This window comes from Vulpes vulpes, chromosome 12, assembly GCF_048418805.1.
Source record: "Vulpes vulpes isolate BD-2025 chromosome 12, VulVul3, whole genome shotgun sequence".
NCBI lineage: Eukaryota > Metazoa > Chordata > Mammalia > Carnivora > Canidae > Vulpes > Vulpes vulpes.
In genome coordinates this window covers 148844961-148872592 of record NC_132791.1, presented here as the reverse complement: position 1 = coordinate 148872592, position 27632 = coordinate 148844961, and the positions used below count along the sequence as shown (strand labels likewise).

General features: G+C 36.2%; 1 protein-coding gene and 1 pseudogene across 17 annotated transcripts in view; both read right to left on the bottom strand.

Annotated features, from left to right (window-relative positions):
- DOCK7 (dedicator of cytokinesis 7) overlaps positions 1-27632 on the bottom strand; it is a 218785-nt gene that overhangs the window by 148530 nt on the left and 42623 nt on the right. For 14 of the 17 annotated variants that reach the window (XR_011995971.1, XR_011995972.1, XR_011995973.1 and 11 more), the window contains exons 8-12: positions 17864-17930; positions 16419-16568; positions 10087-10167; positions 8215-8380; positions 2866-3008 (exon numbers count right to left, since the gene is read on the bottom strand). Coding sequence is in view for 14 of the 17 variants with exons in the window: in XM_072730737.1 (XP_072586838.1) it covers positions 2866-3008; positions 8215-8380; positions 10087-10167; positions 16419-16568; positions 17864-17930 (607 nt within the window). In the remaining 3 variants the exon portion in view is untranslated. Of the gene's footprint in view, positions 1-2865; positions 3009-8214; positions 8394-10086; positions 10168-16418; positions 16569-17863; positions 17931-27632 lie in introns of all 17 variants that reach the window. The other 3 variants (XM_072730743.1, XM_072730744.1, XM_072730745.1) reach the window with 1 other exon arrangement.
- LOC112926175 (U2 spliceosomal RNA) lies at positions 21800-21964 on the bottom strand (annotated as a pseudogene).

Sequence of the window (27632 nt, the reverse complement as noted above, 5' to 3'; positions counted from 1 at the left end):
GTCACATGACTGGCCTTGTCCAATAAGCAAATGTAAATGCAGAAATGTTTGCATAAGTGAGCTTGGCCCCTCTTGAACTTAAGCCACAAAAATGAGAATCAAGCCAGCCTGCTAGAGAATGAAAATAGAAGTAGAGAGACATGGAAGACGCCAGACTCATTTCAGTCTTCCCAAGAGAAGTCAGTCTAGACTTCTAGTCATTCTAGTCTAGTGTAAGACAATCTCCAAAGTGAATGAGACTAGCTGATAACCCCCACTTCCATACTGCACAGTCATCATTGTGTACTCAAACTTACGTACCTGCCAACAAATAAAACAACTATTCTTGACACCAATGTGTGGGTTTAATTTTGTTTTTATATCTCTCTGTATTTTTAATTTTGGCTTGGCAATTTCAAATGCTTATATATAAGCATTCCTGATTATTATATCCCAGTCATAGTAATCTCTCATCAATTTAAAGAAAGAACTGTCTTCTGTATCCCATTTATGAGAAACTTATACCTTGAATTATACTATACAAAATTTTATTTCTGCTATTTACTTAATTTGCATTTGCCTGATGCTTTTAAAAATACTTATACGGACACCTGAGTAGCCTGGGTAGCTCAGTGGTTGAGTATTTGCCTTTGGCTCAGGGAGGGATCCCAGGTCCGGGATCAAGTCCTGCATCAGGCTCCCTGTGAGAAGCCTGCTTCTCCCTCTGCCTGTCTCTGCCTCTCTCATGTATAAATAAAATCTTTAAGAAAAAAAATACTTATAAAAATTGTACATGCTAATTATTAAAAAAATAGATTACACAAAGTATAAATGCTTTCCATTAAAATAAACAAATGTTTTCCATTGCTGATGTTTCCAATAATCATTCATTTTAAGTTTTCACAATCACCTTGTGCTAGTTTCTAGCTACTAGTCTCCAATACAGTATCCAGTACATGGTGAATGCTCAAAAAAATATTTGCTGGATACATAGGTATGTGGGTGGACTGATACACAGTACGTGCTGAACACTTAGAAACTATGTGTTGGATCAATAGGTAGGTGGGTGGATGGATGACTTGTTGATTTAAGGTTATAATACCAGGTCAATAATAAAGTAGGCTGAGAAATGAAAACAGAACTGTAGAAATAGTGGAGAAATGATATAGCGGTTGAAAAAGTAGAAAGAGAGAAAAATGTCATAGCTGCAAGTCTGTGTCACTGTATCACATAAATCTACTGCCCTGTTTCTGTAGCTTTATTTGGTCTATCACTTCAACCAAGTTAACACTGTGGCCTTTCCTAGACTCTTATTCTATTGTCCATAATAAAAAGACCCTTAACCACTTCAGACACTTCTCCATTTGAATCTCTAAGAGCAGCTGTATAAATACTCTTGACATAAAACTGTGAATGGGGATGCTGCCTGACTTCAGCCTAGGTCATGATCCTGAAATCCCTGGATCGAGTCCCATATTGGGCTCCCTGCATGGAACCTGCTTCTCTCTCTGCCTCTCTCTCTCTGCGTCTCTCATGAATAAATAACTAAAATCTGAAAAAAAAAAACAAAACTATGAACAGGGCTTCAACTACACTGCTATTTTTCACTTTACTTTCCTAAATTCTTGCCTTCTTTTAAGTTACAAGATGTCAGTAGGCCAGGATTTCCTCCTTTTATTTAGAATAAGACCTCAAAAGAAGGAATTCTCCAACAATACTTAGCACTTCTCCTTCATCTGTTCCAAAATATATGCATGGTAACAATACATTTTGTAGGGATCCCTGGGTGGCGCAGCAGTTTGGCGCCTGCCTTTGACCCAGGGCGCGATCCTGGAAACCCGGGATCGAATCCCACGTCGGGCTCCCAGTGCATGGAGCCTGCTTCTCCCTCTGCCTGTGTCTCTGCCTCTCTCTCTCTCTCTCTCTGTGTGTGTGTGTGACTATCATAAATTAATTAATTAATTAATTAATTAATTAATTAAAAAAACACAATCCATTTTGTATCAAAATTCAGTATGGATATGCACACATGCATGTACTCACACAAAAATTAAGGGGAAAAAAGCTCACTGAAGCAATATTTAACCTAAATGCAATGCACTATTATTTTTCTATTCTACTGGATTTGTTTTTAAAGTGGATATTATCTATTACATTTCCATTGCTGTTGGGGATCATGACCAGCATTTGAAAACTAACGATCTGATTCATGATTTGAAGTACAGAGAATGGGGATCCCTGGGTGGCGCAGCGGTTTGGCGCCTGCCTTTGGCCCAGGGCGCGATCCTGGAGACCTGGGATCGAATCCCACGTCGGGCTCCGGGTGCATGGAGCCTGCTTCTCTCTCTGCCTGTGTCTCTGCCTCTCTCTCTCTGTGACTATCATAAATAAATAAAAATTAAAAAAAAAAAATCTGTTGAAGTACAGAGAATGTATTTGTAAAGAATAAAATATCTTTGATCAAGAACTTCCTGGACCTATAAATACACCTATAAAAACAATGCACTACTAAGGCCTGAAAGTCCTATTCCATATACTATGGATGTCGTAATTCAAACAAACAAACAAAAATGGGTGGGGAAGAGAGATACAATCACATAATTGCTTACTAAGAAAATTCATAAACCATAAATGTTTAAAAATTAAAATATTACAATTAAGAAACAGGATATAAATCTGGAGGACTGATTTTGATCCATTATAACATTTAAATAAATATAATTATATAACAGGCACAATATTATTTTATTATACTTTTATCTTTAAAAGATTTTTAATTTCTCAAAATCACAATTACTGCATATACATGCATAATTACAATTTTTCTGAGACCAAAAAATTTTATGTACAAATACCCTCTAGAATTCCTACATGACAGAACAATACCTGCTTAAAAAAATTCGTCACTGTTAGAGTAGCAGGTCGAAAGCTGGTCAAGTTACAAGCATCATCTCCACTTGTTGTCCTTTCAAGTGATCGTCTGCCAACAATACTAGAATTCCTCCTTTCTGACCAAGACCCTTTTCTTTCTATCAAGGGGGGAAAAAAAAGTATAAAATTCATTTTCATAATATTTAAAATTTGTTTTAAAGCAGCTTTGCAAATACAGAAAAAAAAAACCCATTAAAAGTGAAAATTATCTATTCAGCATGTTGTTTGTAGTAAGAATTTTACTTTCAGATGGGTGACTAGGTTGCACAGTCAGCTAAGCATCAGACTTGATTGGGCTCAGGTCCATGATCTCAAGGTTCTGAGAATGAGCCTGGTGTCAGGCTCCGCACTCAGCACAGAGTCTACTTAAAATGTTTCTCCTTCGTGCTTGCTTCGGAGGGACATATACTAAAAAAGACTGTTCCTCCCTCTCCTTCACTTTTGACAAATGAATACTTCTGTGGAAGTGGTATTTTCTCTAACATATATCATTTGCTTTTTCATTCCTTAAAGCAGTGCCCTGAAATTACAAAGCCACCTTCTTTCCTCTTCCAGTTTGGAGAAATTGGTGTCCACAATAATAGAGAAACTTAGAACTCAAGTTCACTCCCTCTTTCTCAAATAAATATATAAATCTTAAAAAAAAAATTCATTTCTGGAGAGATCAATAAAGAAGCACTGTACCTAAATCTTCTCGTTCTTTTTAAAATTTCTCCAGTGTAAAACAAGTTTTTACTACACAAAATTTATGCAGATGACCAAAGATGAGCTATGAAGAACAGCTACAAAAGAATTATGCATTTATTGGGAAATATTCACACAATGAAAATTTTAGTCACCATATAATAGTCCCCCAGTCTTAGCACTTGAATTTGAAAGAGACTTTTAATTCAAAGTCCTTGCAAGATAACCCTGTTATTCAAAACCAAATAAACAGCTATACTGCAGATCAACAAGGAAACAGAAGACTTAAAACTATAAACAAACTAGACATAACAGACATCTATCTATACTACATATCAGCAAGCAAAAGTAGAATACATGTTCTTCTCAAGCACACACAACTTAGAACATTCACCAAGGTCTCATCTATAAGACAAAATAGAATAAATTTAAGAGGCTGAAATCGTATAAAATATGTTCTCCAACAACAATCAAATCAAACTATAAATCAGTTACAGAAGAAAATATGGGAAATTCATAAACATGTGGAAGTTAAACAGCAAACTCTCAAACAACAAGGGTAATTAGGAAATAAGATGTATAAAAATTAAAACACAATATCCCAAGACATATGGGATGAGCAATGCTCAGAATGCTCAGAATAAAATTTACACCTATGAGTACCTATTAAAATGCCTATTGGGATCCCTGGGTGGCTCAGTGGTTTACTGCCTGCCTTCAGCCCAGGATATGATCCTGGAGTCCCGAGATCAAGTCCCACATCAGGCTCCCTGCATGGGCCTGCCTCTCCCCTCTGTCTATGTCTCTGCCTCTCTCTCTCTCTTTCTCTCTCTCTCTCTCTCTCTCTCTCTGTCTCTCATGAATAAATAAATAAAATCTTAAAAAAATAAAATACCTATTATATTTTTTTAAAAAGGAAGAAAACTCTCAAATCAGTAACTTAACCTTACGCTTTAAGAAACTAGAAAATGAGAAAACTAAAATTGAAGCAAACATGACAAAAGACTCAAAAAAAGACAACACATAAATGGCAATAAATGAAACAGAAACTAAAAACACATCCATGAAATGAAAAACTGGATCTCCAAAAAGAAAATTTTAAAAATGTTAGCTAAATGAGTAATTTAAAATATAGACAGGATTCAAGTTACTAAAAATCAGGAATGAAGGAAGAGACATCACTACGGTTCTTAGAAAAAGGATTATATTACAATATTATGAATAACTGTAGGAATTAAATAATTTACACAAAATGAACCTTTCGGGGATCCCTGGGTGGCTCAGCGATTTAGCGCCTGCCTTTGACCCAGGGCACAATCCTGGAGTCCCAGGATCGAGTCCCGGGTCAGGCTCCCGGCATGGAGCTGGCTTATCCCTCTGCCTGTGTCTCTGCCCCTCTCTCTCTCTCTCTCTCTATGTCTATCATGAATAAATAAATAAAATCTTTAAAAAAAAAAAAGAACCTTTCTAGAAAGAAACATAAAACTGAAACTGATTTAAGGTAAAATAAAAAATATAAAATGATCTAAAACAAGTGAAAAGATCTATTTAGTAAAGAAAAAAACTTAACACAAAAAGACCAAGCCAAGATGGCTTCACTAGAGAATTTTTCCAATTTTTCAAAAAACAAATATCTCTTATAGAAAAAAATAATTAAATAAAATACTGGGAAACATATTCTAACATCTACAAAAAACTTACATACCATGACCAAGTGGGATTCCTCCCAAAATGTTAATCTTACATTTCTTAACTAATCTTGTTTAACATCCAAAACCCAATCAACTAATGCAAGACACCCTACTAAACGAATATAAGACAAAAACCATACAAGACAACTCTAAGGCAGAAAAAAGATTTGACAAAATTCATCATTCTTTCCAGATAAAAACATTCAAAAAGTTAGGAATAGAAGGTAATTTCATCAATCTACTAAGCTACATTTATGAAAAATCTACAGAAACACACTTGATAAAAAAAGGCTGAATGTACTCCTCCCAAGGTCAGGAACAAGAAGAGGATATCCACTCTTGCCACTTTTATTAAATATTATATAGGAGGTTATAGTTAACATTGTATAGGAGGCTCATTAGAAAAGAAAAAAATAAAAGACATCCAGACTGAAAAAGAAACTAAACTTTTTGTTATTTACATATGACTTGACCTAGTATAGAAAAAATCCTAAAGAATCCAGGAAAAAGAAAAAAAAAACACTGTAATTAGCAAACATGTTAAAAATGATTTCAAAGTTCAGGACAAATATTCAAGTCAATATTCTATACAAAAGAAGTAAATATTCTAAAAATAAAGTTAAGAAAACAATTACATTTAAAATAGCATAAAAAACAGTAAAATATTTGGGTATACATTTAACAGGAAAAGTGCAAGGCTTGCACACTGAAAACGATAAACTGTTGAAAAAAAAAGTTAAGATCTAAATAAATGGAGAAACGTTCCATGGATTGGAAGATTTAATATTGTTAAGAGGGCTTGGGGCAGCCCGGGTGGCTCAGCAGTTTAGCGCAGCCTTCAGCCCAGGGCCTGATCCTGGAGACTCGGGATGTAGTCCCATGTCAGGCTCCCTGCATGGAGCCTGCTTCTCCCTCTGCCTCGGTGTGTGTGTGTGTGTGTGTGTGTGTGTCTCTCATGAATAAATAAAATATTTTTCAAAAAAATTAAAAAAAAAAAAAAAGAAATTGATAGCTGATCCTAAATTTCATATGAAACTACAAGGGCCAAAATAGGGAGGGAAAAAAAAAACTTTAAAAAAGATAATAAAGTTGGAGGACTGTTCTCTCCAATTTCAAAACTTATTGCAAAGCTAAAATAATCAACACAGTATAGTACTATCAGAAGCTCAGACACATAAATCAACGGAATAGAAGTGAGAGTCCAGAATTCAACCCATATATCTATCATGAACTGATTTTCAACAAGAATGGCAAGACCCTTTGCTGGAGAAAGAACAGTCTTAGCAAATGGGTGCTGGGACAACTCATTATCTACATAAAAAGAATAATGGTTGGACCTCTACTTCTCATGTAGCCAAATAAGAGCTATACCTATAAAATTCTATAAAGCATACAAGTAAATCTTCCTGATCTGGGATTAGGTAATGTTTTCTTAGATATAACTCCAAAAACACAAGCAACAAAAGAAAGGAGAAACGGAACTTCATCAAAATTTTATATCTCTGTGATGCAAACAATACCACCAAAAAAATGAAAAAACAACCCACAGACTTGGAGAAAATATTTACAAATCCTTAATTAGATAAAAGATTTTTATCCAGAATACACAAAGAACTCTTATAACTCAATGACAAGTAAATTTTAAAAAACACGTAAAAAATTAGCATACACTAGAAAACAAGACAAAACAGATATTAAAAATAAAAAGGGCAAAGGATTTGACTACGTATTTATCCAAAGAAAATATACGAATAGCCAGTGCAGTAAAATAATACTAAAGATCGTTAACTATCAAGGAAAGGCAAATCTAAACCACAGTGACAAACCTCTTTACCCACACTAGGATGGCTGTAATCAAAGGACCAGATAATACAAGTGTTGGCAAAGATATAGAGAAATTTGAACCTTCACACACTGCTAGTAGAAATTTTAATGGAGCAGCAACATTGAAAAAGAGCCTGGTAGTTCATTAGTAGGTGAAAGAATTATCATATGACCTAACAATTAATTACCAGTTTAAAACCAAAAGAAATGAAACATATATTCAAATAAAAGCTTGTACATGAACATTAACTGCAGTATTTATTCTAAACGAATAGTTTAAACAACCTAAATGTCCGTCAACTGATGAATAGACAAATAAAATGTGCTATATCCACGTGATGGACTATTATTTGGCAATAAAAAAAAATTAAATATTGATACATGCTACAACATGATTGAACTTTTAAAACATTACACCATGTGAAAGAAAGTATTAACAAAAGACTACATATTATATAATTCTATTGATATGAAATGTCTAGCATAGACAAATCCATCTATGTTTCCACAGACTAAAGAGATCAGAGATTGGGATCCCTGGGTGGCGCAGTGGTTTAGTGCCTGCCTTTGGCCCAGGGCGCAATCCTGGAGACCCGAGATCGAATCCCACGTCAGGCTCCCGGTGCATGGAGCCTGCTTCTCCCTCTGCCTGTGTCTCTGCCTCTCTCTCTCTCTCTCTGTGTGACTATCATAAATAAATAAAAATTAAAAAAAAAAAAAAAGAGATCAGAGATTGTTTAGGGTTGTCTTTGGGAATTGAGGAAGAAGGGAGAGTTACTGCTAATGAGTAGAAAAGTCTTCCAAATTAGACTGTGGTGACAGTTGTAGAACCTTGTGAATAGACTCAAAAAAAAAAAAAACCCACTAATGAATTAGACACTTTAAATGGGTGAAATGTATAGCATATGAATTACACCTCAATAAAGCTGTGGGTCGGGGGGAAGGCAAGAAAAAAAAACCCTGAATGCCTCTGAACATTGCAAGGTGTACAAATAAAACAAGCCAAAAAAAAAAAAAAAAAAACCCCAAAAACAAATAAAACAAGCCTATATAGAAAAAAATTAAAAAGTATACATTTAAAATATTTTATATAAAACACTCTTACCTCCAGTGCTTATTTCCACCTCTGTAGAATCTCTTTCCAAACTCCCTGCACTGCTAACAATATTCATTAAATGGATTGCAGTCCAAGCAAAAGGCATGCGATACTTCCCAAGTCTTTGACAAAACTGATCAGCTTGACTTTTCAGCTTCTCCAATTTTTCCTTATTCTGCAAAACAAAACTTTATACATTATATAATTATGCTCAAAAGAAATGAATTAAAGACTACTTCATAATACATAAAAAGGGTAAGAACTCGCAATTCTCAACACAGATGGAAAAATAATCTATACCTTTCAGAGATCAACTAACACTACATTTATCTTAACCACTGAATAATTTCAATCCATTCTATAAATGTATGTGCAGAGTAAGTCCTTCAAATTTCTCTTTGTGATTATCTCATCTTGGTAGGAAAGAAAGGAGAGCAAGTGTCAAACATGTTTATGTATTACAAGTACTATTTTATGCAAAGAAACATAACCATGTTCTAGCCAATAACTGCTAAATACAAAATATTCAAGGTTATGACTTACTAAATTTTATTATTCTAAAAAAGATGGAAGTAGTTGAGCCACTTGGAACTAATCCTTAATTTATGGCAAGAAAAGGAATAAGGTAAGGTGGGAGTGGGGGGCACAAATAGGCTAATAACATATAAACTCAAAATTGTAATTAAAGAAATAAAGAAAAAATTATTACAAATGGACTAAACCCTAGAAATAGACTGATGGTCCAAACACTATGTAACTATCTAGAAGATACCATGAAGCTGGCCCAACTTTTAGGCTGTCCTGGACACAAACGCTAAGGTGGCCTAGGAGAACTAACCAATGGGGAAAGCCAGAATACAGTAACCCTGATTTCAATCAGCTAGCCAGGGATCAGAGAACAGTATCATGTCCTCAGGTCTACCTATATTAGCAGAAAAAGCTCAGTTCCTGTACTAATTTCACAAAGACAGAAAGCAAAACATATTCTAGATTTTGGTAACTTGTCCAGTATTCCTCAATCATACTATCCTGGCTGTTTCAACTATTAAACCATGTGGTCAAAGATCTAAGATCTTCTGTTATTTTGTAGCTAACACAGGGTATCTGAAATTTGGTACCAACTTTATATGAATTACTTCTGCTTTATATATTGATCCAGATTCTAAAACTTAGTCATCTGATAGCAAAAGATAGATTGCATTTTCTATTTTTACTGTATTCCTCAATTATCTGCAGCTTGACAGAGCTCAAGAATAGTCATCTCACTATGAAGTTTTATTATCAATATCACTATTTTGTAAAACTATAACTATTTTTGAAAATTATGGTTATTTGGGAATTAAGTACATTAACTTCTCTTCAAGAAAAAAATTCAGAGTCAATTAGTTTGGGGATGAGAGAGATTGAAGAATAACACAGCACAGAGGCACCTGGGTGGCTCAGTCTTTTAAATGTCTGACTCTGGATTTCAGCTCAAGTCATGATCTCAGGATTTTGAGATTAAGCACGGCACTGGGCTCCCATTGGATATAAAGCCTGCTTAAAATTTTCTCATTCAAAAAAAAAAAAAAAGTTCTCTCATTCTACCTGTCCCTAGCCACCACTCGCTGAAAAAACTGACATATGACAAAAGCTAGGTGGCAAAAAAGATAAAGAAGAAAGTAATTAATTGGGTAGGTCAACAGAAAATAAGAAATTAGTAGTGAAATTCCTTAATATGCTTTGTATAGTATTCTCCCAAAGAATAACTTCGGAAATCAGAGAATGTTTAGGGTTGGGTTTGAGGATTTAGGGGAAATGGGAAGAAAACTATATGACTATAGTCATATAGATGGGAAATGACTATAAAAGTGAGAAAAAATGTGAGGCATGACAATCTACCTTCGTCGCATCTGCTTCTTTGAAAATCATATATGGTTCTGCACACTCTCCAATGTCACCTTGCTGTAGAACTTTTTCTAGCTGTCAAAGAAAAAAAAGTAAAGACTAATTAAGCTGAAAGAAAAAAAAAAAAGCAATCAGCCAGGAATGCAAGGATGGTTCAACATTAAAACCAACCTTTCAACATAAAGTATATTAACAGAATGACAGAAAACACACATGATCATCTCAAGTGATACAGAAAAATAACTAGGCAAAGTTCAATACCCTTTGAACGCTAGGAACATTCAACAAACTAGGAATACGAGAAAGCTACCTCAACATAATAAATGCCATATATGGAAATATCAGAGCTAAAATCATATTCAGTGGTGAAAGACTGAAAGTTTTTCCTCTAACATCGGGAACAAGATATGGATGTTCACTTTTGCCAATTCTATTCAACAAAGTACTGGAAGTCTAAGCCAGAGAATAAAGCAAGAGAAAGAGAAAATATAGGACCAAATCTGAAAGGAAGAAGTAATTGTCTTTGTCTGTAGATGTAATCTTCTGCACAGAAAAGCCTATTACACACACACACACACACACACACACACACACCACGGTTAAAACTAATAAATTCCACAAAGTTACAGGATACAAAATCAACATGCAAAAATTAGTTGTATCTCTATACATTAATAATGAACAATTCAAAAAGGAAAGAAGACAATTCCATTTACAGTAATATAAAAACAAAAAATATAGGTATCCCCCACTTTTAGAAAGCTCCCATTATGCCACTTTGCTTTTACAAAAGACCTACAATACTAGTTTTCATTAACTGAAAGAAATCTAAAGTTCCACCTTTATAAAAAAAAAAAAAAAGGCAAAAAGCAAAAATAACATTCAACATTTGCTCTGCAGTTGCCAGATATATAGGCAGTATGCACCTTGAGAAACAAGAGTGGCACTGCCAACCCTCTTCCCTGGACACTATACTCAGCATCTTAGCATCAAGCTGCCATAGCTGTGAACTCTATATATGAGCACCTGGGCTTTATCTCAATTTATTTTGTGCCTTTGTTGGCAAGATTATATCCAATGGTAGCAGGAAAGCCTAAGAGAGCTTATGTTTGGAGGTCCAAAAACACTCAAAAAAATTTCCATATAAATAAATGGTAACTGTTTTTTCACTTTATGCCATTTCAGCTTACAAAAGTTTCATAAAGGCACTCTTCTTCCAGATAGCAAGGAAACCTGTACTGAGAAATTAACCAAAAACGGTAAATGATCTGTAATCTGAAAACCATAAAACACTGGTAAAAGAAATTGAAGAAGATATAAAAAGACATCCCATATTCATGGACCAGAAACTTTAAAATCCTTAAGATATCAATTCTACACAATGTAATCTAGGGATTTAGTGCAATCTCTACCAAATCTCAAGGATTTTTGTTTGCAGAAATAGAAAAATTCATCCTAAAATTCATATGAAATTTCAAAGAACCTTCAATAATCACAACGAACCTTTATAAGGAGAACAAAGCTGGAAGTCTCATATTTCCAGATTTCACAATACAAAGCTACAGTTATAACAAAAATTTGATACTGACATAAAGACATATATATAGATGAATGGAACAGAATACAGCCCAGAAACAAACCTTCATGATTTTCAACAAGATTGCCTAGACCATTAAATGGGGAAAGGACAGTTTTTCCCAAAAGTAGTATTTTAAAAACTATATATCCAAATGTAAAAGAATAAATTTAGACCCTTACCCTTTATCAAATACAAAAATTAACACAAAATTAATCAAAGACCTAAATGTAGACCTAAAACGTAAAACTCTTAAGAGAAAAATTAGAAGCTTCATGACACTGGAATTGACATTTTCTTGGATTTGACACAGAAAAGCAAAGGCATGGGGAGCCTGGGTGGCACACACGGTTAAGCAACAAACTTGATTTCGAATCAGGTCATGATCTCAGTGTTTTGAGATTGAGGCTCATGCAGGGCTCCACACTCAGTAGGGAGTTTGTTTAAGACTCTCCCTCTCCCTCTGCCCCTCCCCCTACTCCCTGTCTCTCTCTCAAATAAATAAATCTTAAAAAGAAAAAAAATAAGCACAAGCGCCCGTGGGTGGCTCAGTTGGTTAAGCGTCTGCCTTCAGCTCAAGCCATGATCTCAGGGTCCTGGAAGTGAGTCCCACATTGGGCTCCCTGCTTAGCAGGGAGTCAGCTTCTCCCTCTGCCCCTTACCCCACTCATACTCTCTCTCTCTCTCTGAAATAAATAAATAAAATCTTGGGGTGCCTGAGTAGCTTAGTTGGTTAAGCAGTTGCCTTCAGCTCAAGTCAGGATCCCAGGGTCCTGGGACCAAGCCCTGCACTAGGCTCACTGCTCAGCAGGGAGCCTGCTTCTGCCTCTCCCTAGGCTGTCCATCCTCCTTATGCTCTCTGGCTCTCCTGGGTCTGTCAAATAAATAAAAAATCTTACATACATACATACATACATACATGCATATATATCTTTTAGAATGATCTTTTTTTAAAAAGCACAGGCATACCTCAACAAAAAATTAAATTAAAATACTTTTAAGGTTATTCTGTTATCATTACCTTAATGATAAATGAAATGAAATTTAAAAAAAAAAAAGCAAGTTTATCTTCCCCTATTTGTAGGTTTCTTTCAATGAGCTTTGTTTTTGTACTCTAAACTTCCATAAAAAATAATCCAAACAAAATGGTATATTACTCCTTCACATATTTACCAGAAAGCAACTAAGCTGTTAGACAGAACCCAAGGGGCACCCAAGGGGCACCCAAGTGGCTCAGGGGTTGAGCGTCTGCCTTTGGCTTAGGTCACAATCCCAGGGTCCTGGGATGGAGTCCCACATCAGGCTCCTCGCATGGAGCCTGCTTCTCCCTCTGCCTATGTCTCTGCCTCTCTCTCTGTCTCTCATTAATAAACCTAATTTAAAGAGTTTTAATAATAATAAATAAATAATAAATTAATAAATAAAACTCTTTAAAATAAATAAATAAATACATACAATACAATACAATACAATAAACAAACCCCAAAATGAGCAAGGAATTAATAATCCTGGCTCAGGGCAGCCCAGGTGGCTCAGCGGTTTAGCGCCGCCTTCAGCCCAGGGCATGATCCTGGAGACCCCAGATCAAGTCCCACGTCAGGCTCCCTGCATGGAGCCTGCTTCTCCCTCTGCCTATATCTGTTCCTCTCTCTCTCTCTCTCTCTCTGTGTCTCTCATTAATAGATAAGTAAAATCTTTAAAAATAGTAATAATAATAATAAACCTGGCTCAGCCAGAATTCCAGTATCTCGGACAATGATATATTGCACTAATAGCTCCAATTCTTCACCTTTCCTTTACCCTGCTCATTGCTACATGACGTGGGAATTCCTCTGAATAAAAAGGCCGGCCAAGTATATATCACAACTCCTTGATTTTGTGTTCTGTCACGTGACTTATCTTGGCCAACGGAATGTTAGCTGGATGTGACCTAAAGCTTAAAAGGTGCCAATGCAGGTGGGTCTGCTTTTTGGCACTTCTACAATCACCATGAGAATGTGCCAGATTAGACTGCTAAAAAAGAGACATATAGAAAAGTACAGCTTCAGCTGAATCAACTGACCCCTCCACTGCACCAACAGACAGCTGCAGGAACACAAACCACCTGTATTGATTAACCACCAGACAACTCAGATGCATGACCTAAGTAAGTGCCTGTTGTTGCATGCTACTAGGATCTCTTTTTCTTCGTGTATAGCCATAACTCACCAGCACACAGATCAATAGAATTCTTCCTCTCAGGAAACAAAACCATCCCGCTGCACCACGAGTGATTTAAGAAAACCTCCTAAATTAACATTTTCTTTAAATTTTTAATATTTTAACTTGTTCAATTTTTTAAAATTATAAAAAAGCTTGTTCTATGTATACACATATATTTGTATACATCTATATTTTATAAAATTGACATCATACAGTAGTTTTGTATCAGATTTTTCACTAAATATTATACGCCACATGTTTCTGTATCAATAAAAATTCTTCCAAATTGTGGTTTTATTTGTCATGTATCGCATCATATGAATGTAATATGATTTATCTCCCTATTTACTTATATTGAACATTTACAATATTTCTTACACTTAATCCTATCTAAACTGTTCACTCCCATGATGACAACCAAATCTTGTCACTAAATAATCTCACTTTCAAACAGTAAATATTTCAACCATCAGCTGTATCTTTCCATATCATATCTTCAAATGTGTTCTATTTTATGAAAACATACCATTTTCCCATGTAAAGGAACTTGTATATACTATATTTATCAATTGTATTAGTATCTAGAACTTTACTCTTTGAGTTTCTAAAGACCACTACTGCTAAATCCTTGCTTGTAGGACTGATTAACTGTTCACAGTAGCTAAGACCTATTTTAACCTGAATTCATAGCAATGTGTCCACAAATTAGGACATTATTCCTGTGGGTAAACAGGATTCATTTCATGACAATCCATTTTATAGCCTTATTGTAAAATTCATTACCTTTTAGGGTAATTTTATATAAATGAAGATAAAATGATTAAAGAATATATTTTAGGCTTCTCTCAAATCAAGGTCAAGTTATGGTAAAGTATTCTTCAAGTTATCCTAAGCTAAACAGCTTAGTAAAATTCAGATTTTAAATTTTGAATCCTTATTCTTTTCTTTGTTTTTGTCTTTGTTATGGTTTGTTTCATGTTTTTATTTATGCCCCAGTTAGTTAATATATACTTTAATACCAGTTTCAGGAGTAGAATTTAGATATTCATTACTTATGTATAACACCCAGTGAGCATCATAAGTGCCTCCTTAATATCCATCTCCCATTTAACCCATCTTCCTGCCTACCTCATCCTCAATAATCCTCAGTTTGTTCTCTATTGTTAGGAGTCTGTTTTATGGTTTGCTTCTCTTTTCTTTTTCCATGTTTGTAATTCTTATTTTTAAGTGGCTGACACTCAAATCAAAATGCTCCATTACCTCAATGATTTAGATATTCATATTTATATAATATTTATGTAATATAAGAACTGAGGGATGCCTGGTTGGCTCAGCGGTTGAGTGTCTGCCTTTGGCTCAGGGCGTGATCCTGGAGTTCCAGGACTGAGTCACGAATCAGGCTCCCTGGATGGAGCCTGCTTCTCCCTCTGCCTAGGTCTTTGCCTCTCTCTGCGCCTCTCATGAATAAATAAGTAAAATATTAAAAAAAAAATACAAGAACTGAGTAATAAGATCATCGTAAGCCTCCTGTGACAGTTAATTTTATATAACAACTAGGCTATGATGCCCAGTTATTTGACCAAACTAACCTATGTGTTGCTATGAAGGTATTTTTAGAGGTGATTAGCATTTAAATCAGTAGAGTACGGGCACTTTGGTGGCACAGATGGTTAAATGGCTACCTTCAGCTTGGGTCATGACATCAGGTTCCTGGGATCAAGTCCTGGGCTCCCTGATCAGTGGGGACCCTGCTTCTCCCCCTCCCCCCTGCTTGTGATCTCTCTCTCACTATCTCTCACTCTCCCACATAAATATATAAAAATTTTATAAAAATAAATACATAAATTAGTAAAGCAGACTGCCTTCTCCACTACCTTCTCCAACTGGTGGAACTCATCCAATTAGGAGAAGGCCTTAAAAACAAAGACTGAGGTTTCTCAAATAAATAATTCTCAAGACTGCAACAACGAACCCTGCCTGAATTTCCAGTCTGCTGCCCTTTGGAATTCAGACTCAAGACTACAATACCAACTCTTACCTGAACTCCAGCCTGCCCGCTTGCTCTACACATTTCTAATTTGCCAGTCCTCACAATTACATGAGCCAATTCCTTAAAATCAATCAATCTCTCTCTGTGTTTATGTGTGTGCTCCATCCTACTGATCTGGAGAGTCCTGATTAATAGAGCTCCCATTCAAAAAAAAATTTAGGTAGCACCTATAGTGCACACATCCAATACTGTGTTAAGAAATATTACGGTGGGGGCACCTGAGTGGCTCAGCTGGTTAAGTGTCTGCCTTCAGCTCCAGTCATGATCTCAGGGTCCTGGGATCAAGCCCTACATCTGGTTCCCTCTCCAGCAGGGAGTCTGCTTCTCTCTCTGCCCCTCCCCCTATTCATGAGCACTCAATCTCTCTCATAAATAAAAAAGAAAAATTAAGATGAAAAAATAGATAAAATCTTTGCTCTGAAAAGCTTGTGATATTAACAGAGAGACAAGTATACAGACACTACACAAATAAACTTATATATTTAAAATCATTCTCACCTTTATTACAAGAAAAACATCTTGTGAAGGATAAGTAATAGAAAAAATAGCTGATCTTGCCAAAGTGGTAATGGCAGCAGGTGGCACATGGGGACGTAATAATCCTTTCATTTGCTCAGAATTCAGGTCAAAATAAAAGTTTTCTGAAATCTAAAAAAAATTCATTTATTAAATTTAAAATCTGTACATTTTACAAAAATAAAGTACATTCAGTCTTATTATAGATACTACAACATTATACTAACATATAATTTATCATATATTTCAATGACCAATCTTTACATGTCTAAACCAAACCAAAACGAAATATACAATTTGGGAAATATACAAGAAACATATCTAAAGAACTACATTCCTAATATTTTTGACTAGAAATGTAACCTATAATACAGTACACAAAGAAATTATTAAGATGAATTACCTCAAATGGAGTCTTTAAAAAATTATATGAATAATATTTTAGGAGATTGGTTTAGCAAATACAAGCTGCTAGGGAAGAGTTACACTGCAAAAATCTATAATATATTGATAGCAGAAGTCACTACAAGTACTCAGTTTCTATTATACATTAATTAGGCTTAGAACATAAGTTAAGAAATGCTGGACGAGGAACGCCTGGGTGGCTCAGTCAGTTAAGCATCTGCCTTCAGCTCAGGTCATGATCCCAGGGTCCTGGGTTCAAGCCCTGCATCAGGATAGGATCCCTGCTCAGTGTGGAGCCTGTGCTTCTCCCTTTCCCATGCTCTCTCAAATAAATATATAAAATCTTAAAAAACAAAAAAAAAGAAAGAAAGAAATGCTGTATGAGATGGCCCTCTGAAAAACTCCTAAGGCACCTGAGTGGCTTAGCAGTTGAGTGTCTGCCTTTGGCTCAGGGTCTGATCCCGGGATCCGGGATCGAGTCACGCATCGAGTTCCCTGCAGGGAGCCTACTTCTCCCTCTGCCTCTGTCTCTGCCTATCTTTCTCTGTCTCTCATGAATAAAAAAATAAAAAAATAAAAAAAAAAACTCCTAAGAATAAAGATATGAGTAAAACTAAAGCAGTATATAAGACAAAATATTTCAAGCACACATAAATGATCTTTTAGCTTATGAATTTTAAAACTGCATCAACAAAAATTCCTAATGATTCTTATCCTTTATATATTATTTGCTTAAAATACTTTCCTTATATTAGTTTTTCTTAAACTAAAAGAAAGTTGCTTCTGCTACTTGCTTTTGGAACTCTTTCAATTAAACAAAAACTAAGTATCAACTAAACTATTTTATAGTAAGAAAATATTAACCATATCTCAATAAATTAAATTTCTAATTTCTTTTGAAAAGATGTATGTTTCACAATTCACATGAAAAGTGTTACTTATTTATCTTTTAAAACAAATTAAAAACCAATTTCTGAAACCTAGGATTGTGACCAGACTGTGTTCACATAATAGACCCTTACCTTTTTCTTTTCCTTGACATCATATAAAGCCAAACTTGCAAAAATGGGTTCAATTTCAATTTCAAACCTTTAAGAAGAAAGAAAAAAGTTTAACCTTTCTATATCAGTGCTATCCCATCTATGCTACTCCTTCTTTCTGAAACACTTTTCCATGTATAGCTTTCTGTCTAAATCAACCATTACATTACCTAGGTAATCCATATATTCAATGTAAAAAAAAAACTAAGAAAACACGTAAAAAATTTCAGAGGAAAATGGGAGCACACAAAATTCCACCAGATGGAAAGAACCAAAATTAAGTTTCGAGGCCTACACATTCTAGGTTTTTGTCTATGTATAAATGCATGTGGTGAATGGATTTTTTTCTAAAAAAGGTGTGCCACTATATATTTAGTAGTCTGCTTTTTCAACTTATTATTCTATGGATATATATCCCTGCCATACATATTAATCTAACCATGATTTCTAATGCTGGCATAGTAATTTTCATTTTATAAATATGCCAAAATGTACTTTTTTTTAAGATTTTATTTATTTATTCATGAGAGAAGCAGAGACATAGGCAGAGGGAGAAATAGGCTCCATGCATGGAGCATGATGTGGGACTGGATCCCGGGACCCCAGGATCACACCTGGGCCAAAAGCAGACGATCAACCGCTGAGCCACCCAGGCATCCCACCAAAATGTATTTTAGAACTATAATCCTTAAATTGTGGTATCTAATTTTACTTCTAAGAACAATGATTTACATATAGCAAACATTTAGTAAGTATCTACTGAATGAAATGATATGTAACATTAGGTTAACTAAAACTCTAGAGTGGTGGTTCTCAATAAAGGACAATTTTGCCCCCAATGGGACATTTGGCAATATCTGGAAACATTTCAAACTATCATTACTGGGATCCCTGGGTGGCGCTAACCGCCTGCCTTTGGCCCACGGCGTGATCCTGGAGACCCGGGATCGAATCCCACATCGGGCTCCCGGTGCATGAAGCCTGCTTCTCCCTCTGCCTGTGTCTCTGCCAATCTCTCTCTCTCTGTGTGACTATCATAAATAAAAATAATAATAATAATAATAAAAGTTAAAAATAAAAATAAATAAACTATCATTACTTAAAAAAATAAAATAAATAAATAAAAACTATCATTACTGCAGGTGTATTATTGGTATTTCAGTGAGTAGAGACTAAGCCGATATGGCAAAACATTCTGCACTGTATAGGAGAGACCCTGACAACAAAGAATTATCCAGACAAAAATGTCAATAGTGCTAAAGTTATAAAAACTCTGTTCTACACTGCTCACTTTTTTTTTATTCTAAGAGTATTACCAAAGTCCTTGCCAGAGATGACATACTCACATTGGGTTAAAGGTTTAATGAAGGGTGACTCACAAAGATTTGGACAAGATTTCAGAAGAACAGCTACAAAGAGTACAGTTCTCCAGGGACAGCAATAGCAGGGAGTCATTATCAATCCCTGACCTAAAAGAGACCTTGGAAGTGGTAAATCAAAACTTAGAACAGGGACACCTGGGTGGCTCAGCGGTTTAGCGCCTGCCTTTGTCCCAGAGCATGATCCTGGAGTCCTGGGATCAAGTCCCACATCAGGCTCCCCACATGGAGCCTTTTACCTCTGCCTATTTCTCTCATGAATAAATAAAATCTTAAAAAAAAAAAAAAAACTTAGAAAAAATAGATAAGGGCCCTTCACAGAGGTGGTCTTGGAAGAAGGAGGCAACCAATCAATATGACCTAGCAGGGAACGAATAAAGGGAAAAAAATACCCCTAATTTCACTCTCTTCTACCCTCTAACTTCCTAATGCCTCTTTTAGCAGAACTCAATGCAGAAGCCAAATAGGAATTTTGGTGATACTGTCTGCACACCTCAACTTCTACAATGCCTACTCTGCAATCTCTGTAACACCTGTTACTGTCACTCTCTCTGACTTTGTGACTTCAGTGGGTATGTGGTATCATACTGGACTTTTAATATGCATCTCTTCATATATTTATGACCATATAAGTATTGTCTTTTAAACCATTTTTATATTTCTTGTGTGACATTTTCCTCATCAATGTATACTCTTTACCATTCTACATATGGACACTTTGTCAAATGAATATATTGAAAATATCTTCTCCCTCTATATGACAGAGAAAGAAAAATACAGAGAAACAGATATCCACCTGTCCTGCCAATTTACTGAAAAGATTACTTTTCCCCACTGTCTATAGAGTTGTCTCCCCCTATCTACAAAAACTATGTTCCAAGACCTTCCCCCAGCCCCCAGCCATGGATGCCTGAAACCTTGTGGGTAGTCCTGGAATCTACATATACTGTTTTTTCCAATAAATAAACAATTGTGATAATATTTAATTTATACTTTAGATACAGTAAAAGATTAAAAGGAATAGAACAAACAAAATAGAACAAGTACATAATAAAAGGGATGTGAATGTGGTCTCTCTCCCTCAAAATCTTATTGTACTGTACTCATCCTCCTTTTCCTTACGATGAGATGATAAAATGTCAATGTTTAAGTTGAAGTGAGGAGAAGGACATAGGCTACCATGTATTGTCAAAAGGATCATCATCTGCTTCTGGATAGCAACTGACCACTGGTAAATGAATCCATGAATGAGAGGGGACTACTGTAGTACCACTTTAATAGTAAATCAAAAATCCATGAACATATAGGTCTATCTCTAGTTCTATTTCAGGGGATGGTTTATTTAATTATGTGTCATTGCTATACTGTCTTAATTATGTAACTTCACATTAAGTCTTGATACCTAGTTTATAGTGCTTCAAAACTGCACTGCCTCCTTTGACCCTTTTCATTTTCATGTAAATCTTAAATTCAGAGCAGCCCAGGTGGCTCAGCACTTTAGTGCCACCTTTAGCCCAGGGCCTGATCCTGGAGGCCCCGGATCAAGTCCCACGTCGGGCTCCCTGCATGGAGCCTGCTTCTCCCTCTGCCTGTGTCTCTGCCTCTCTCTCTGTGTCTCATGAATAAATAAATATTTTTTTTAAAAAATCTTAAATTCAGACAAAAATAAGCAAAAATGGATCAAATGTAACAGAAAAGTTAATTGCTTATTCAGAAAGTTAGCATCCTATTTTCTAATTTAGCAACATAAAATTCATGTATAACAGTTTTTTCTATGATGTTGTTGGACAGTATTTAAAGATTCATATTGTCAGTATGATGAACAAAGATTGGAAATCTTGAGGAAAAAAAACCACTGTATTTCACATTAAGGAAGGCTCCTCCTGGGGATCCCTGGATGGCTCAGTGGTTTAGTGTCTGCTTTCAGCCCAGGGCGTGATCCTGGGGTCCCCGGATTGAGTCCCACATCAGGCTCCCTGCATGGAGCCTGCTTGTCCCTCTGCCTGTGTCTCTGCTTCTCTCTCTGTGTCTCTCATGAATAAATAAATAAAATCTTAAAAAAAAAAAAAAAAGAAGGATCTTCCTAATGCATAACAAGGATTTTTTAAAACAGATACATCATTTGATTTTTTTTTTTAATGTTTCAAAGGCTCTTGCATTGTACAAAGGGACGGCCATGTTGCTTTTTTAAAAGTCTTCTCTTTTTCAATGTATACTTCTCATACATTCAGTTTATAATCTGAGTCAAAAGAAATTTTAAAAAGCATACCATACTACTCTCATGCAACAAAACATAACCATGCTTCAGTTTGTCAAGAAATACTATTTAAGCACTTGATATTCAGTGACTACTAAGTTGCAAAAAGGGTTGTTGTTGGTTTTTTTCACTAGAAGTGCTGATTTATTTGAAATGTTGAGAATTCTAAAACATCCTCAAAAAGGTAATTTCTAATTACTCAGAGGCCTATCAAAACACACTACTAACAAAATATTGGCTTATTTCTTTCAGGCTTTCTTTTTTTTATTTTTAATTCCCCTAAGGAGGTGTACTGTTCCTAGGAGTACTATAATACCAGGTGAATGTATGGAGTAGATGGAGCAAACTCCTATTCCATCTCCTACTTCCAAATATCCATTTATATATATTTGGCTAGATGATGTATCAGATATTAAACTGATAAGAACAGATTTTAGTGGAGTATATTTTAACACATTTGCTTTCATACAATTTTCATTATACAGTTTTGAACATTTTATCAACATGTACTGACCTTCTATTATGACTTATGGTCAATTTTGCCTGCTAATAATACTAATAATCTGGAACTACATTTTTGCCTTGGAGTTTTTTGAACCATACAGATACTATGTAAGCTTACGGTTATGAACTCAAGAGGAGTTATTGTCTGGGTTTTTTTTTTTTTTTCCTGTTTCATATCTAAGTTTCTCCCTGCTCGAGCCAAAGTCATAAAACACAAAAATCTGCACCACCTAGAATATTACTCCAATAAAATCTGCTGCTGGTAGTTACTTATACAAGAGTCTGTTTCCACCCTGCTTGAGTACCAAGCTCTTTCTCTTATAAAGTCCATTGAAACAGGGTTGGGCAATAGCCCCAATGTAAAAATTTGCTACAAAATGCTTACTCCTATGGAAACATTTCATAGCATTTCTAGGCTCCCAAGAATTCTTAGTTTTCTATCAGCTAACCATGTCCCAGAAGGGTTTCCCTGAATGTCTAGACCATTTTATTGCGGACTCACAGTCTTAATATTAAAAACAATTTTCTCATGCAGGATAAAGGAAGGTTATTATTCTTGAAGAGTAAAATGTAAGAAAACATTTTCAAAAATGTATCAGTTTCTATAATTGATATGTAAAATAAAACTATCATTTCTGACTCTTTCTGAATTCACAATGTGACTAAGTTCTTCCTTACTCTAAACCTGGATTTTTCTTATGATAGAGAAATCATATATATATATATATATATATATATACACACACACACACACACTTCTTGGTTAAGAATTTTTAGTAAGAGGGATGCCTGGGTGGCTCAGCAGTTTAGCATCTGCCTTCGGCTCAGGGCACGATCCTGGAGTCTGGGATCAAGTCTCACATCAGGCTCCCTGCATGGAAGCTGCTTCTCCCTCTGCCTGTGTCTCTGCCTCTCTCTCTCTGTGTCTCTCATGAATAAGTAAATAAAATCTTTAGAAAAAGAAAAGAAAAGAAAACAATGTCTTCCCCAAGAATTTATCAAAAAAAAAAAAAAAAGAATTTTTAATAAGAGCTGACCAACTAAAACTAAGGGACACAAAATGATGTGAAAAACCATTCTATATTTTACTTAAGGGAGAAATAACAAATTTATAACCTTATTAGTCAGTAAGTTCACAAGTATAAAACCACAATGAGATACCTCACCTCCACTATAATTAAAAAAAGATTAAAAATGTTGGCAAAAATCAGACAAGTTAGAAATGCTATACTTGATACTGGGAATATAAAATTGTGCAGCTGCTTTGGAAAATAGCCTGGCAGTTCCTCCAAAATTTAACCATGGAGTTACCAAATCAACCACAATTCTAATAATAGGCATATACCCAAGAAAAATGAAAACATATCCTCACACCAAAACCTGTATGCAAATGTCCTAGCAATATGATGTAACAACTAGAAAAGTGGAAACAACCCAAATGTTCACAACTGATGAATGGATAAACAAAATATTTTGTATCCATCAAGTCAAATATCAATCAGCCACAAAAAGAAGTACTGATACATGCTACAACAAAGAGACACCCTTAAAACATTATACTAAGTGAAAGAAGCCAAACAAAAAGAAACATAAATTGTATGATTCCATTATTGGGAAATGATCAAAATAAACAAATCTATATAGACATAAAAGAGATAAGTAGTTGCTGAGGACTGAAAGAATTGGGGGGAAAAGTGAAAAGTAATGGATATGGGATTTTTGAGGGGGATGATGAAAATATTCTAAAACTGACGGTGATGCTGCTGCACAAATCTGTGATTATATTAAAACCCACTGAATTGAACACGGAGTGAACTGGGTGAATCCCCTGGTGAACTCTGCAGGATGTACTTTGGGTAAACTGCATAATATGTGACTATAATTCAATAAAGCTATTATTTTTTAAAAAGTGGAAACAACACATGCTCATCAACTAATAAATAAACAAAATGCACTGTATTCATGGTATAGTATTATTAGCTATATAAAAGAATTAAGTATTGACATATGCTACAAAATAAACCATGAAAACATTACACTATGTGAAAGAAGCCAGACATAAAGGGCCAAATATTACATAATTCCATGTATATGAATTATACAGAATAGGTAAACTTAAAGAAACCTAAAACAAATTGTTGTCAGGGGCTGAGAGAACAGGGAGTGACCACTATGGATACTTTAATGAACTGAATTGTGTCCCCTGAGAATTTATATGTTGCAGCCCTAATCCCCCATTTGACTACATTTAGAGATAGAGCCTTCAAGTAGGTAATTAAGGTTAAATGAGACAATAAGGCTGAGACTCTAAGCCAAAAAGACTGGTATCTTTATAAAAAAGAGAAAAAGATACCAGCACCTCTCTTCTCCTCGTGTAGGAACAAAGAAAAAGCTATGTGAGGGTACAACAAGGTGGCCATCTGCAAAGCAAGAGGCTAGGCTTTGAGAGAGCCAGGAAGGTGAAAGGAAACTGAGTCCCTGCCCTTAATGAGACAGCACAACAAATAGTCCCTCAGATTTTTTTTTTTTTTTAATGACTTACTGGTTATCTATTTCTGGTGTCTACAGGAGGGGGATTTGTTTACTCATCTCAGACCATGTGCTAGAGGTGCAGGGATGACTAGGAGACCTCTCCAGGAACAAAGAAGCTGGTGGGTGCAATTTCCCTCTCCAACCCCCCAGTCTACATACCTACTGGAACCAGCACAATGCAAACTCAGCACCTAACTTGCTAAAAGTGCACTGTGCCTCTTCATTCTCCTAGACCTCCCCCCTACAATATACCCTTGACTAGAACCCATCCAAAGCAGTGCCACAAGTCTGGCAGTGTGCACACAACCCCAACAGGCACCAGCACCACTCCAAAGTGACTGCTACCCTGAAGAAAGGGAAGCATAATCACAATAGCAGTCAAATGGCACCAGACAACTGGTCTGACTGCAAGCCTGTGGCACCAGACAGCTGGTGGCACCAGACAGCTGGCACCAGACAGCTGTGGCACCAGACAGCTGGTCTGACTGTGGCACCAGAGAGCTGGCACCAGACAGCTGGTCTGACTGCAAGCCTCATCCACCAATGAAAGCTTCTCAGGGGAAACACAGGGAAATTGCCCTGCAGTTCAGTGCTACTACATCTCTGCCAAATGCCTGGTCCTATTCAACCTAAGCCCAAGGCGCAGCCCCAAACTGGCCCACTAAAAACATAGGAACCAAACCCTGCCTACAACAAGCAATAAGAGCTGCTGTAGATGACTGGACTGAAGGCAAAAGCAGCTCAGCCATGATAGCAGGATGCATGCATCACACATAGAAGACCCCCTGAATCACTGGATTCTGGTGAACAGTGGACATTACACCACAGGAACCTACAGGACCTCTTCTTCATAAGGCTGCTAGTTTCAAGAGCAGGAAGCGTAGCTGATTTTCCTAACACAGAGACATACACAGAGAGTTAGATAAAATGAGGAAACAGAGGAATATGTCCCAAATTAAAAAACAAGACAGGGCAGCCTGGGTGGCTCAACAGTTTAGCGCCGCCTTCGGCCCAGGGTGTGATCCTGGAGACCTGGGATCGAGTCCCACATTGGGCTCCCTGCATGGAGCCTGCTTCTCCCTCTGCCTGTGTCTCTGCCTCTCTCTCTCTCTGTGTGTCTCTCATGAATAAATAAATAAAATCTTAAAAAAAAAAAGACAAAATTACAGCAAGAGAACTAAACAAAACGTATATAAATAACATGCCCAATTGAGAATTTAAAGAAATAGTCATAAAGATACTCATGGGACTGGAGAAAAGAGGAGATGATCTCAGGGCGACATTCAACAAAGAAAAAGAAAACAAAACAAAACAAAATAAAACAAAAAATCAGAGATGAAGAACATAGTAAGTGAAATTAAAAATACACCAGACAGAATACATGGCAGAAAACAAGAAGCAGAAGAGATCAGTGACCTGGAGGACAGAGTAATGCAAAGCAATCAAGCTGAATAGAAGAGGGGGAAAAAATTGTAAAAAATGAAAAATGACTTATAGAATTCAGTGATATCATAAAGTGTAGTAACATTCATATCATAAGTGTCCCAGAAGAATAGAGAGGAAAGGGGGCAGAAAACTTGTTTGAAGAAATAATAGCTGAAACCTTCCCAAATCTGGGGAAGGAAATAGAAATTCAGACTGAGGAGGCACAGAGAGCTCCTAGCTATATCAACCCAAGGAAGTCCACACCAAGACACATAGTAATTGAAATGGCAAAAGGTAGTGACAGAGAATTCTAAAAGCAGCAAGAGAAAACAATTACATACAAGGAAAATCCCATAAGGCTATCAACTGATTCTTCAGCAGAAACTTTGTAGGCCAGGGACACCTGGGTGGCTCAGCAATTGAGCAGCTGCCTTTGGCTCAGGGTGTGATCCCAGGGTCCTGGGATCAAGTCCTGCATCAGGCTCTTCACGGGAAGCCTGCTTCTCCCTCTGCCTGTGTCTCTGCCTTCTCTCTGTGTCTCTCATGAATAAATAAAAAAAAAACTTAAAAAAAAAAAAAAAAAGAGGGATGCCTGGGTGGCTCAGCGGTTTAGCACCTGCTTTTAAGCCCAGGGCATGATTCTGGAGTCCCAGGATCGAGTTCCACATTGGGTTCCCTGCATGGAGCCTGCTTCTCCCTCTGCCTATGTCTTTGCCCCTCTCTCTTTCTCTCTGTCTCTCATGAATAAATAAATAAAATATTTTATAAATAAATAAATGAAAGAAACAAACAAACAAACAAACTTTGGAGGCCAGAAGGGAATAGCATGATATATTCAAAGTGCTGAAACAAAAAAAAACCCTGTAGCCAAGAACACTTTACCCAGCAAGTCTATCTTTCAGAAGAGAATGAGGGTAAAGAGACAAAAGTTAAAAGAATTCATGACCAATAACTACTAAACTAGCCCTATGAGATATGTTAAAGGTGATTCTTTGAGTGGAAAGGAAAGACCATAAGCAGGAGAAAAGTAGGAAGCACAAAAGCAGTGAAATTCAGTGTATCTGTAAAAGTAAGTCAAGGGACTGACAAAGATGTATGGTATGACACCATACACCTAAAAAGGGGGGGGAGGAGCGTGTAAAGAATGGGTTCAAACTTAAGCAGTCATCAACTTAATATAGACTGCTTATGGATAAGATGTTACACACAAACTTAATTGTAACCACAAACTCAAAACCAGTAATAGAAATGTAAGATATAAAAAGAAAGGAATCCAAGTATATCACTAAAGAAAGCCAGAAAATCATGAAAGAAGTGAGCAAGCAGAGAGGCGGGGTGGCTCAATTAGTTATGCAACCAACTCATGATTTTGGCTCAGGTCGTGACCTCAGGGTCATGAGATCAAGCCTCCTGTCAGGCTCTGTATTAGCATGGAGTTTGCTTGAGATTCTCTCTTTCCCCCTCTGTCCCTCCCCTCACTCATGCATGCTCTCCCTCTCTGTCAAATAAATAAATGAATCTTTACCCCCCCCCCAAAAAAAAAGAAGAAGTGAGCAAAAGAAGGAAGAGAAAGAATATAATGCCAAGCAAAATAACTCAGTTAGTAAAAGACAAAAACTGAATGATTTCACGCACATGTGCAATTTAAAAAACA